At 39.4% G+C, this 12,004-nt stretch overlaps 1 protein-coding gene across 1 annotated transcript in view; it reads right to left on the bottom strand.

Moving 5' to 3' along the window:
• The window catches only part of grk4 (G protein-coupled receptor kinase 4), a 50,041-nt gene that overhangs the window by 8,661 nt on the left and 29,376 nt on the right, over positions 1 to 12,004 (bottom strand). Inside the window, exons 6-11 of the mRNA XM_017416976.3 lie at positions 8,870 to 8,962; positions 8,368 to 8,431; positions 7,261 to 7,401; positions 3,258 to 3,448; positions 449 to 486; positions 53 to 142 (exon numbers count right to left, since the gene is read on the bottom strand). Coding sequence (XP_017272465.1) covers positions 53 to 142; positions 449 to 486; positions 3,258 to 3,448; positions 7,261 to 7,401; positions 8,368 to 8,431; positions 8,870 to 8,962 — 617 coding nt within the window. The remainder of the gene's footprint in view (positions 1 to 52; positions 143 to 448; positions 487 to 3,257; positions 3,449 to 7,260; positions 7,402 to 8,367; positions 8,432 to 8,869; positions 8,963 to 12,004) is intronic.

The following is a 12,004-nucleotide window of genomic DNA, read 5'->3' as shown; positions in this document are numbered from 1 at the left end:
GGAAAAGTTTCAGGATCCATAGCCTAATTTATAGAAGAGCGGACGTCCTCACCCATGTATCCAACAGTCCCCACTCTCCCTCGTATCGTCTCCCCTTCAGGGATCTGAACAGCAAGGCCCAAGTCTGAAATTCTGATGTGTCCTAAAACAAAAAAAGACCCACAGGGCAGTTATTCAACCGAGATCATGATCACTGTTTCCATTAAAATATGCACCTGCTTGCAGCTTGGAAAGAAACAAACGTTTGCATACAAAATAAACAGAGTTATGACAAAACAGAAAGTGACGAGAGCAAAGATCAAATCCTGTCCAACCACGTTCCGCCAAATTATTGATTATTATTATTAAAAATGGCAGTGTATTATTTCATAATTACAAATGTCAGATATGTGCAGCATGTCGGCCATTTCTGCACCGACAGGTAAAGAAATAGAATAAAAAGACATACCACGGTCATCCAGGAGGATATTTTCAGGCTTCAGATCTCTGCAAAGAACAAACCAAATTAGAAAGAACTCCTTGACAAACGTTTATATTAACTGTGTTGGCATCGTTTTGTCCCTTTGAGTTCCTACATGTTGGTGATTTTCTCCCTCACCTTCCCTGTTATAAGTCAACACCAAACAACGTGGGAGTCGTGACGCTTCTTTTCACCATTTTAAATTTAATTTAAGCTCAAGGTTTTAAATAACTTCCACTGAGTCAGAATTCCCAGTATTGTTTTCCTGTTTACAGTCTCCTCTGTGTGTTTTGTTGCAAACTGCTTCTAAGTACTTTGTCTTTTTATTTATTTATAAACCAAAAAGTTCAGCTTATTTCACTTTATATGAAAAAAAAAAATCTCCACAGAAATCTTGGAAATCTGCTTCAGCATAATGGCTTTGTGTTTTCTTATGTTAACTTTAGCTTTTAGTTTCTGTTCTGCTACTTTGAGCTTTTTTTTTAGCTTTTTAGCTTTGCTGATTTTAGTATTTGCTTTGCTATTTTTAGCTACAGCATTGCTAATACTAGCTTCTGTTTGGCTAACTTAACTGCTGCATAGCTAATTTTCTCTTAAGCATGTGTTTTGCTCATTTTAGCTTTTGTTCGGCTCCTTTTTGTTGGAGTTCTGCTGCTTTTCGTCTGTCAGTTTCAGCTGATGCTCTGCCCGTTTCAGCCTCCGTTTAGCCTTCGTTCTGCTTGTTTTAACTTTATTAACTTCAGCAGATTCCAGCCAAGTCATTCAGGACTTCAACTTACATTTTTTTTTCAAGTTAGATCCGATTTATTCTTGGTTTTTTTGTCATTTCGAGTTGAAAAATTGGCGCGATAATTCGAAAATCTGAGAAATTAGTTGGAACACAAATCCTGTGCCCACAGAAACCTGCTGAAAGACACGCAGAGATCAGTGAAGGTGCAGATGTGGCTGCGCGTTCCTTCTGTGAACACCAGCGTTTATGTTAACGTTACTCTGATTTTGACAGGTGCAGCAAACCATTAATCCGCTCGCTTCTTTCTGCACTCGTCTCACTGGAGAAATTAATTTAAAAACATCAAAGACGGGACAAGTCGTTGGACGCAGAATGTTTACATTCAGTTATAAACTCTGATTACTGAGATTTGTTATTCAGGTCTCATATTTCACTCATTTATGTCTGAAGTTAAGAAACGTGAAAGCAGGATTATATCAGAATCCTCTGCCTCCTCCTGGGCCTCTGATATCTGCAAGAATCTAACGTATTTGAGTAAAAACAAGCAGTAAATACCGAGAAGAGTTTCCACCCGGGTCGGTCACGTCTGCAGCTGCCATGTTTACTAAATTATAAGTTCATGACAGCTTTCGGTGAGGGAGGAGGAGAGCCAGGCTGCACGTTTTATCTGCTCTTACAGAAACACATTTCTGATTAAATCATTCGAATCTTTAAGTTTGAAATGTTGTCCTTTTAAAACAAACCCACCCCAGCTGTCCTGCTGTCCTGCAGGCGCTTCAGAAACTTCTGCTGCAGTGAGAACCTTTTATTCTGTTTTCTTGCTTTAAAGAACAGTTCATTTAAAATCACGGCCTTTGGTTGAAAAAAGCTAAATTAATCCAGACTTATTTTCATTCAGATAATCATCGCTGGTTTTGAGGAAATAATCATACTGTTTTAACCGTAAATTTGTTTAAAAATAAAAACAAATAAATAAACAGAAAGGCTCGACTTCCACGACTTAAATAAATGTTGAAGAAAGTGAAAGGCTGAGCAAATTAGATATTAATCTTAAACCATCTGGTGAAAAATCCTGTTTTAAAACAGCAAAACAGGCATTTTAAAAATGTCCCGTCAGAAGTGTAAACCAGCTGGACCTTAAAGATGGAATCTCTCTGAGCTGAGACTGCTGGAGATGAGTCAGCGCCCTAAAACTGTGAGAAAAAAGGTGAATTTTCTCTGAATTCTGAGCGTTTTCAACCGGCGAGTCATGCCGCTTTCATGTCCACAGCTTTTAGAGCTGTGTTCCAGGTCGTCACCCACATCGTACCCGCCTCTGCAAGCTCTGTACCCAACATGGCAGCTGACCCCGCGTTCAGGAGTCAATTAATAGGCAGATTTGGATCATTTATCATCAGTGAGGTGTTTAGACCTGGACTCTCAGGTCGACCTGGAGCGCTCCGGTGCAGCTCTAACACTTTTAAAGAGACGGGTTGGAGACACCTGTAACAATTACGTGACTGCTTCGATGTAAAATTTGTCGCACAAATCTTTTGGACTTGTTCAAAATTCAAGCGTCAGAAGGCTTGAAACAGAGAACCCCCGCCAACGTTTGGACATTTTGGAGACTCCCTCCCGAACACCGCTGGCCGACAAGTCGCAGCCCAGTCAGATACTACCTTAAATAAAAGATAAAAGAGTAACAGGACGGGGCGCTCAGGCACGAGAGAAATCTGAAGCTCCTCCACATGTGGAGGTCAGAACCATGAACCCCACACCGCCCTTTAATCAGATAAAAAGCACCACATCTATGGAATAGGAAGTGTAGTTTTTAACATATGTGTGAATGTCTGATTAGATAATAGGAGGGTTCCTATTTATCTTATCTGGAGTTCTGCTGAGCCCCATCTGTTACCTCTCAGCTCCTTTTACATAATTCAAAGGCAATAATGTTATTTTTGATTCGAATCATATATAAAATCAGTGCAGTACTCCTTTACAGCCCACCATCCTAATCACAAAAACATGCTTATGTGAAAATAAACCACCTTTTAGAGGGCCTTAACCCCCAGCTGGTAACTTGCTCACCTGTACACGATCCTCTCGCGGTGCAGATCCTCGAGGCCACAGCAGATCTCGGCGGCGTAGAAAATGGCCCTTTGCTCGTCAAAGCCAGAGTTTCCCATGTTGTAGATGTGGAACTTTAAGTCACCACCGTTCATCAGGGTCAACACCAGGCACAGCGCATCCTTGGTCTCGTAGGCGTATGCTAGGCTAACCTGAGGAGAGAGGCGGATTTTGGGAAGCGGCAACGAGGTTCGGAGAGAAGCCGAAGGATGGGGGGGAGGAAATAAACGTTGTACGATGGCATCAACAGGGGAAACAGGAAATAAACACCGTCTTGGATAGAGCACATTTCATGCCCCCAAAATATCCTCCCTTATCCCAGATGAAATGTCAAGAACGCAGATATATAAATGGTGGATTCCAAACACCAGCTTGTTTCTCTCATCCCCCCATCAATCTCTCTCGTCTCCCTTCCTTCCCAGCAGCCTCCCTCCCCTCCCCCCCGGGGGTCAGTGACACACAGGGTGTAGTGTATACACGTGCTGTTGTTGCGTGTAAGCAGGATGTTGCTGCCAACAGGAGGAATCCCATCTGCTGCGAAGCGTACGCGCAGAGAAACCACAAGAAAGGACAGAAAATCTTCTCATCCTCCTGACTACCAGGGGTTCAAATGTGTCCTCTGAGGACATTTGTGAACTTGAATGTCTCCCACCCACTGCATACGACTGAATTAGCTCCTTTTGCCATCTGCAGAGGACATTGAGGGCTTTTTAATGATCCCAAATGTGAAGGGATGAGGCTAATTACCTTACAAAGACAGGGGAATTTAAAATAAAATTGTGACTGGACAATATTTGTTTCCCTGGTAGTCAGGAGGTTAAAGGCCAAGTAAACAAACATATAAACCATCAATAAATGAACATAAAAATGCACAAGCTGGCCTAATCTGAATCCCACGAGTTTCTGCAAAAACATTTATTCCCCCATTTTTGTTCCTTCCTCCGACTTCCATCAGTACACTTAATATAACATTAATTTACTCATCCTGGTGGATTTTATATTTATTTAAACAGCTAACAGCTATTTTAATGCATTCAAATATTGTTCTTTTTTTTAATTAATTACTTGCAACAGATAATTCTTCTTATCATTTTTAAGTTCCAACAGTTAAACTTTGATAATAGTTGTCTTATTTTAGTCAAGGTTATTTTAGGGGTTTTTTCTGTACTGAACAATAAATCTGGCTCATTTATAGAAGAATGATTTTTGGATGCTGTAAATATTAGCAGAGGAATAATAAAAATATATGTAGAAAACAGAGAAAAATCTAAGAAATATACATATTTAGTTGTCAATATCTTCAAATCTTCAGGTCCTCAAGTAAAAATACATTAAAAAGTGACTTTTTCTTTTTATAATTTTGGAAGAAATTTGCTCCATAACCTCCTAAAACAAGTTCAAGTGCTAATATCTATAAGGAAGATCTAAAAATACTTTTACTTTTCTGAGTTTTATGGTAATTCAACATGATTCATAATGATTTAAGTGTTTTCAGATATTTTAGAAGTATTTTAGAGTAAGAGGTAAGTATTTTAGAGCAAAACTCTGTAATAAAAAGTCTGTAATTCAAACTTGTCCCAAATAAGATGACAATGAAAATAAATAAAATTAAATTCACTTAATTTTTACCTAAATGCAGCATTTAAATGACTTAACCATCGTATTATGATTTCAAACTGTTCAGTTCCACTGTAAATGTTCAGTTTATTATTTTATTCTGTATTTGAAAAAAGTAAAAACAACTTGTTGTGGCAGGTGACACCTGAAAAAGGTTTCCCTACCTTTTAAAAATGAAATAAAATAAAACAAAAACTAATAAATTAACATGAAAGATGAAAGTTAGCATCAGATCAAATACTCGTCTGTGACGCGATGGTTGATGGTTGTGTAAAAAAACAAAAATACTCCCTGTATTATTCTGAACCTGTTTTATTTTGTTATACATCCTGTGTACTTAGCTGGGTACTTCTATCAAGTTTGAAATTCCAGCGCAGTGATAATGCGAACACTGTACCGCCACAAATGTCAAAATAATTCAAAATGATAATGAGCCAAATTTGCATCAGAGTGATGTAGTTCTACCTCATTTTCCCTCTCCAGAGGTTTCAGAGCAGGGTCACCCTGCTCCGTGTTTGAAACGCTCGTGTTCCCGCCCCCACACGCTGCCGAAAACGCACGGCGGGCTAATGGTATGCATCGACTGACAGTATGCGCCAATCGCCCCCCAAAAATAAAAATAAAAAAACGGTAAAGGAGAGCGGTGAGGAAGAGAGAAACGAGGGCTCTGAGAGAGCACTTGACTCTTCTCCTCACTACTGCTGTTTGGTCAGTGTTGCTAGGCAACAGAGCTGCTCTTGTAGGTAGAGAGGCAGATGAAGAGTCATCAGTTCTGCCTGCAGCACCGAGAACGAACACACAGATACGCTCACAGAATCATGTGCCAATCCCAGGTGACAAGAGCTGCAAGCCTGATGCTCAGTAACAAGCCCACTCCAGCCTCTGTGTGTGTGTGTGTGTGTGTATGTGTGCACATGCATGCCCGCACACATGCTTCCACCATGACTCACTCAAATCAAGGACACGCAACATAACTCACTCTGCATCAGAAATGATGGACTAATCCGACACGCAGCCCCGGCTCCAACACAACCGTCAGTGTCATGTGGAGCGTGGGGTTCTGCTCGGCCCGGGTTACTGCACTACGGATCAGAACCTCAGCTCTACTATCTGCTGTACACCACTGAGCTGCATTATCCCCAAAATAATCAGCATTAAAGTCACAATGGTCCATTTTAGGGGTACAGACCCGGTCCAAAATGAAGTCTTATCTGGATTATCTGCATTATTATTCAAGAATACATGTATATATACATATATATATTTGTACTTGTGCATGTTTTCTTGAATTTATTTTAGGCAGAGCAGCTTTCCTACGGCTTAAGATCTAAACTCTTTATTTACTGGATACACACATTAAATAGTTTATCCCCAAAATGGTTTAAATGTGAAGTTCAGAGACTGTTTTTCTATGTTAGAGCTCCTATGCATTAAAGAAAATAGCAGAAAAAGTAGGAAATTTGTGTTTGGTTGGTTATTTCTTTGTTATAATGACAATATAATGGCAATAAATCTGACGCAGTTGTAAAGTCTGTTTATATCCATTAACTGGAGCCACATCTGTCGTTTGTGGGTCGAGCAGCAGAGTTGGTTTTGCAGGTAGCAGCCAATGAAAAACTTGGCAAATCTTCCCAGCCGAACAGCTTATTCTGCTAAAGGAACTGAAGAACTATTGATCAAGACCACTTTAAAAGATTACAAGAAAGTCTTCACTTTTCTTTCAGCCAAGTGACTGTAGGGTGACTTTCACCGATTTCAAGAAATGGGAGTTCAATTTAGACTTGGGCATGGAACTTCCTCTTTCTTCTGCTTTTATTTCACCTCATTGTTAAAAAAGCTGTTCACAATAAAAGGCTTACTTAAAAATAAAAATTCTGGGAGCCTTGTAGGTAGTTTGCATGTGGATCATTTATCTAAATACACTTTTGTTTATCTGCGTGAGTCTAAAAACATTGTTTAGAAACCAACATATTAATCTAATAAAACCTGTATTTAAAAAAAAAACATTGGGTAAACACATAAAGGGCTGACAAGTTGCTGCAAATAGAATCAAAATGTAAATGTTTGCATTCATGTAATTAAAATAAAATCATGATATCATCTTTAGCTCAGGGCACTTAGTCAAAATGTTTCTTAGAAGAATACAAATTATTTAAATTATAAATATTATCTTATGTCCCTTTAAATAAACAGATCTCAAGCAGCAGCGTTTGCAAACAAACCTCTGGATTTTATTTGCAGCATCCTGCAGCCACAAACAACCGACCGAGCCCACACCCACGACACACGCATGCAAAACACGGGCGGTTCGGACGAGAAGTTGAATAAGAAAAAAAGTAGTACTTACTACAAAACTACTGTTAACTTTTTCTAAAATGCGTTTTTCGTTTAGTGCCATTGCTTCACCTTTTCTTTTCTTCACCCGTTTCTTTTCCAGCTTTTTACAGGCGTACATCTTACCGGTGGCACGTACTTGGCAGGCACAAACCTGAGAAACAACGAAACACGAAGACATTAGAGACATTTCAGATATGAACGAACTGAAGTCGAGACAGGCCAGATTTCTCCTCCCCAACATGACTTCAGAGGAAACAAATATTTGTACAATAATGTATATTCACAAACATGTTATGATGATTCAGGATTTGCTTTAATGATTTCCTGTTTTTTATTTATACCTACGTTTCTGCACTTTTTAGCCATTCATACCTCAGAACGTTCAGCTCATACAGGAGCTGTGGGCTTTGACTTTTGTTTGTTTTTATATTTTATTTATAAATATTTTCCAAACAGAAATGCATTAAGATCTCTTCAGTTCCTTTAAAACATTGTTCTCTTTGAAAACGGCTTCAGCAAACTTGTTCTATTATTGTCTACTTTTAGCTTTTAGCTACTGTTCTGCTAGCTTTAGTTTTTAGCTAGCTTTTTGCTGCTTCTGTCTTTTAGCTTCTCCTCTTATTTTAGCTTCTAGCAAGCTTTTTTCTGCTTTTAGATTTTAGTTACATTCTGCCAGTTTTAGGTTTAAGCTACCATTCAGCTACTTCTAGCTTTTCTGCAACAATTCTGCTACTTTTGGAATTTAGCTAGGTTTTAGCTACTGTTCTGCTCCTTTTAGCTACAACCTAGCCTTTTGCTACTTTTAGCTTCTAGCCATTTGCTGATTTTAGCTACTACATTCAGCAGCTATTTTTAGCTTTTAACCAGCCATTTGCTATTTTTAGCATCTAGCTACCATTTGGCTACTTCTATCTTTTAACTATTCTTGCTACATTTAAATTTCAGCTAACCTTATGCTACTTTTAGCTTTTTAGCTAGTGTTTTGCTCCCTGTAGCTTTGAACCCTTGGTCCCTTTTTAGCTCTAACAGCTCAGTTTTAGCTTCTTTTAGCGTCATTTAGCTCTCGGCGTTAACACAATGCACGTTTCTCTGGCCTGAGCTCATTTCTTCGACTTACCTCACCAAATCCACCTTTTCCTAGTACTCTGTAATGCCTGAAGGTATTTTTGGTTACTGGTTGCCTGCAGGGATGAAACAAAGAATAAAAAAAAGAGAAAAATGTTAATGGAGACAGAAACAGACCTAACTTAATATAGCTGATGTCATTTTCTGAGGCCACATGACTTTGCAGACAGAGTAATGGTCTAATATATTATTAATCCACCCTGATGACTGCTGTTTCCAACAGGCTGTTTTTATGCAGAGCATCATCAATTATTAACTTCTTACAGACGCACTGATTGGCAGCAACACCTTTGTGTATTCAGGCAAACACTGCTACTCGTCTTCATGTCACAGAACATTTAATTATTGCTTTGTGTTTGGAGTAGTTCTTTTTTTTTGGCAGGTATTGTTAGAACAAAGGCTGGAACCTAAAGAGACAAAACACGACCCGGAGCAAGAAAAGTACGGAGGAAAAAAACAAGAGTTTGCTTGCTTTGTTTGCTGCGAGTACCCACCTTTCCAACCATTTCCACTGCAGGAAGCGAGAGAAGTACATGGACTCCTGGTAGGAAGAAAATGGAGCTCCACTCAGATAATCACGGACTATTCTGGGGAGGAGGAGAGGAAGAAGGGTGGTGATCATTTCTGATAACAATAACAGAACGCTGCACATCTCACCAGCCTGCGTTCAGACATTAAACCTACTAAATCACACATGTACGCCTGTGAATTTGTGCGTTTGTCCATTTGTTGGCTGTGTTACTGTTCAAAGCTGCTCTCAGTGGAAAGACTCAGTTGATACACTGTGAAAAATGCAAAGTGCCTTTGAACAGAGCCAAGAAATGCTTTTTTTTTTTTTTCGAAAGGAAAACATCTAATCTCACTCCACAGGCTGTGTGAATGTGTGTATTAGTTTATCTTATCACTGATATAAACCAAAAAATATGTAACATTCCTTCCTTATTTTAGAGGCAGGTTCCCAAACAAAGTTTTCTGTGGGTTCAGGAAAGCTTAAAGTCTTACCATCTCCTAGCCAAATGTCAAATATCACTCCACTGAGAGTTGTCGGGACACGACTCTGACATGAGTGTGTCAGCCGCGTTTTTCCACCACAGATGTTTGATCCGCACGCCGTGCCCTCTTTAACACCTCCTTATCAAACAGTAACAAACCGAAACTGCACAGGAACAGGTTTGGGTTTTTACTGAACACCAGAGAATACCAACTGTCCTTTGGTTCAGTGTCGGCAGATACCGTGCTGCATTTACACTGAATGCCAGGAGACTCTTTACAGCGACGTTAAAGCTGTCATTTTTACAGATATTCTGCTAGAGTTTGACGTGGTAGAAGCTGAGAGTCACTCACAACATGTAGAATATTGTCTGAGGTCGCCAAAAAAAGCTACAACACAAGATGATTTTAGCCTAAAACTCTGGCAGGAAAGGCGGCGGACGATATGCATTCCCTCGAGGAACGCTAGGCCTTAAGTGTTAACGTGTTTGACAAAACCACACTGTAGTTACAGTATAATACATCAGTTCTCCTGTGATTTAATTCACCTGTGGCTTCCTCCCACAGTCCAGAAACATGCCTGTTAGTTGAACTGGTGGGTCTAAATTGGTCCTGTCCCTCTCCAAATAATACAAAACACAGAAAAATGGCTGGACAACCATAATATGTTTGTTATTTATTCAAACTACTTCAGAATGATCTTACCCCCCAACCAAGCTTTGAAAAATTGAGGGACTATTATACTCGTCTGCCCATAAAACCTGAGTTAAATCCTACTTTTTAACAGCAAACAAAAATAATTCGACCTTCAATTTGATTTCCTCGACTCGCTGCACTCAACTAGACACCAAAGTCAGACTGAATATTCCTCCTCTGCCACCCAAATGTTGATGTGATGCTCGTATTTGACCAGAAGGTTTTCCTTGACCACAGTTGAAAATGACTTCAACACTAAGGAAAGCTGCCTGTGGTTACTACCAGCTGCTGGCAAAAGGCTCCAGAGCCCAGATTTTCCACGAGAGGAACACATCTTGCTGCATAAGAGAAAACTAAGTCATGTCACTGTGTGATTCAGCTGCTCTGCAAATGAGCTGAATGTCCATTTATAATTATTTTATGTGAGTTCTCTGGACAGGAGCTTGAAGCCATCAATCTATATGTTATTTCTGAATGGGGAGAAGTGCAATGAAGGATCTGCACTTCTTACAATGAAAACACAGAATAATCCACAACCTTGATTTTGAAAAAGTTGGGAAGTTTTGCAAATATCCTAAACACTTATAATTCAAAATAAAGACAAAGTAAACATCAAATGTTCAATCTAAGAAATTGTACCATTTTTAGAGGGGAAAAAAAAAACTTTTTATTTGAGGGATGCAAACTTTTGATGATGTTACAGTTCATGACATCTTTAAAAGTTTTCAAGAATCTGCAGAAGTCTCTGAGGTCAAAGGTCAGGGCTGGCTGTTGGTGATCCTGGGGCCCTCAGGGGCCACTGCATTAAAACCAGGTTCTGGTTCTGTTCTGCTCAGGAACACTTCCACAGATCGTTGGCTGTAAACACAGCTCACCGTGCTGTCTACAGATGCTGCTTAAAGCTCTATCAGGCAAAGAAGAAGCCAGATGTGAACACCATCCAGAAACGCAGACGGGTCCAAACCAGCCAGCCTATTATCAAAGCCTGCCTCTCTGATGGTATGGGGGTGCATTAGTGCCTTTAACATGGGCAGCTTACACATCTGGAAAGGCTCCATTAATATTAAAAAGTATATACAGGTTTAAGACACAACATCTGCTCACATCCAGCAAAAAGTCCAGCAATGAAGACAGAGGACTGTTGAACAGCTATTATCCTCTACAGACAGAATGGGACAACATTTTCCTCTAAAACCTCCAGCAGCTGCTCTCCTCAGGTCCAGATGTTTACAGACTGATGTTAAACAAAGAGGGGATGTTTCACAGTCAGAAACATGGCACTGCCCAACTTTAACATGTGTTACTGCCAGCATCTTAAAAATGACCTTATTTTTTCCTAAAAAAATGTAATATTTCTTATAGTAAACATTTGATATGTTTACTATAGTCCATTGTGAATAAATCATGGTTTATAAATCACTGGATTCCATTTATTTACATTTTTTGGGGTTGTAATTTTTTAACTCCTAAACACAGCATCTCCACCAACTTCAATCAAACTCCATCCACAGTTCATGAAGAAAAAAAGATTTCTCTTCTCACAAAGATGTTCTGGTTCAGCCATCAAATCAAAAGGTTTTCCAGAGAAACAACAGCCAAGCAAAAAAACTACTATTCAGAGCAGAAATAATCAGGGATACAACACGGTCCGTGCAACACAAAGAGAGCAGAAAAAGAAAAGAAAAGAAAAGAAAAATAGCAGCGTTGTTAATACATGCATTAGACAAAACACCTTGAATCACATGTAATCAAGTGCTTGACGCTCTGCTCCTAGTATGACATAACAGCATGTTCCACTGCAGAACAAGAATAACCATGAGTGAGCTAATGTGGGAATGCAGCTCTGCCAAAAGTCACGTTTCCACGTGTGGCACCATGCTTTCCAACAAGCTTTCAGTCTCAATGAGCTTTGGGACACAGGGTAAAAAAAAAAAAAAAAAAAA

Source organism: Kryptolebias marmoratus, linkage group LG3 (genome assembly GCF_001649575.2).
Source record: "Kryptolebias marmoratus isolate JLee-2015 linkage group LG3, ASM164957v2, whole genome shotgun sequence".
Taxonomy (NCBI): Eukaryota; Metazoa; Chordata; class Actinopteri; order Cyprinodontiformes; family Rivulidae; genus Kryptolebias; species Kryptolebias marmoratus.
The sequence above is the reverse complement of the archived record's forward strand: the minus strand, read 5'-3'. Positions and strand labels throughout refer to the sequence as shown.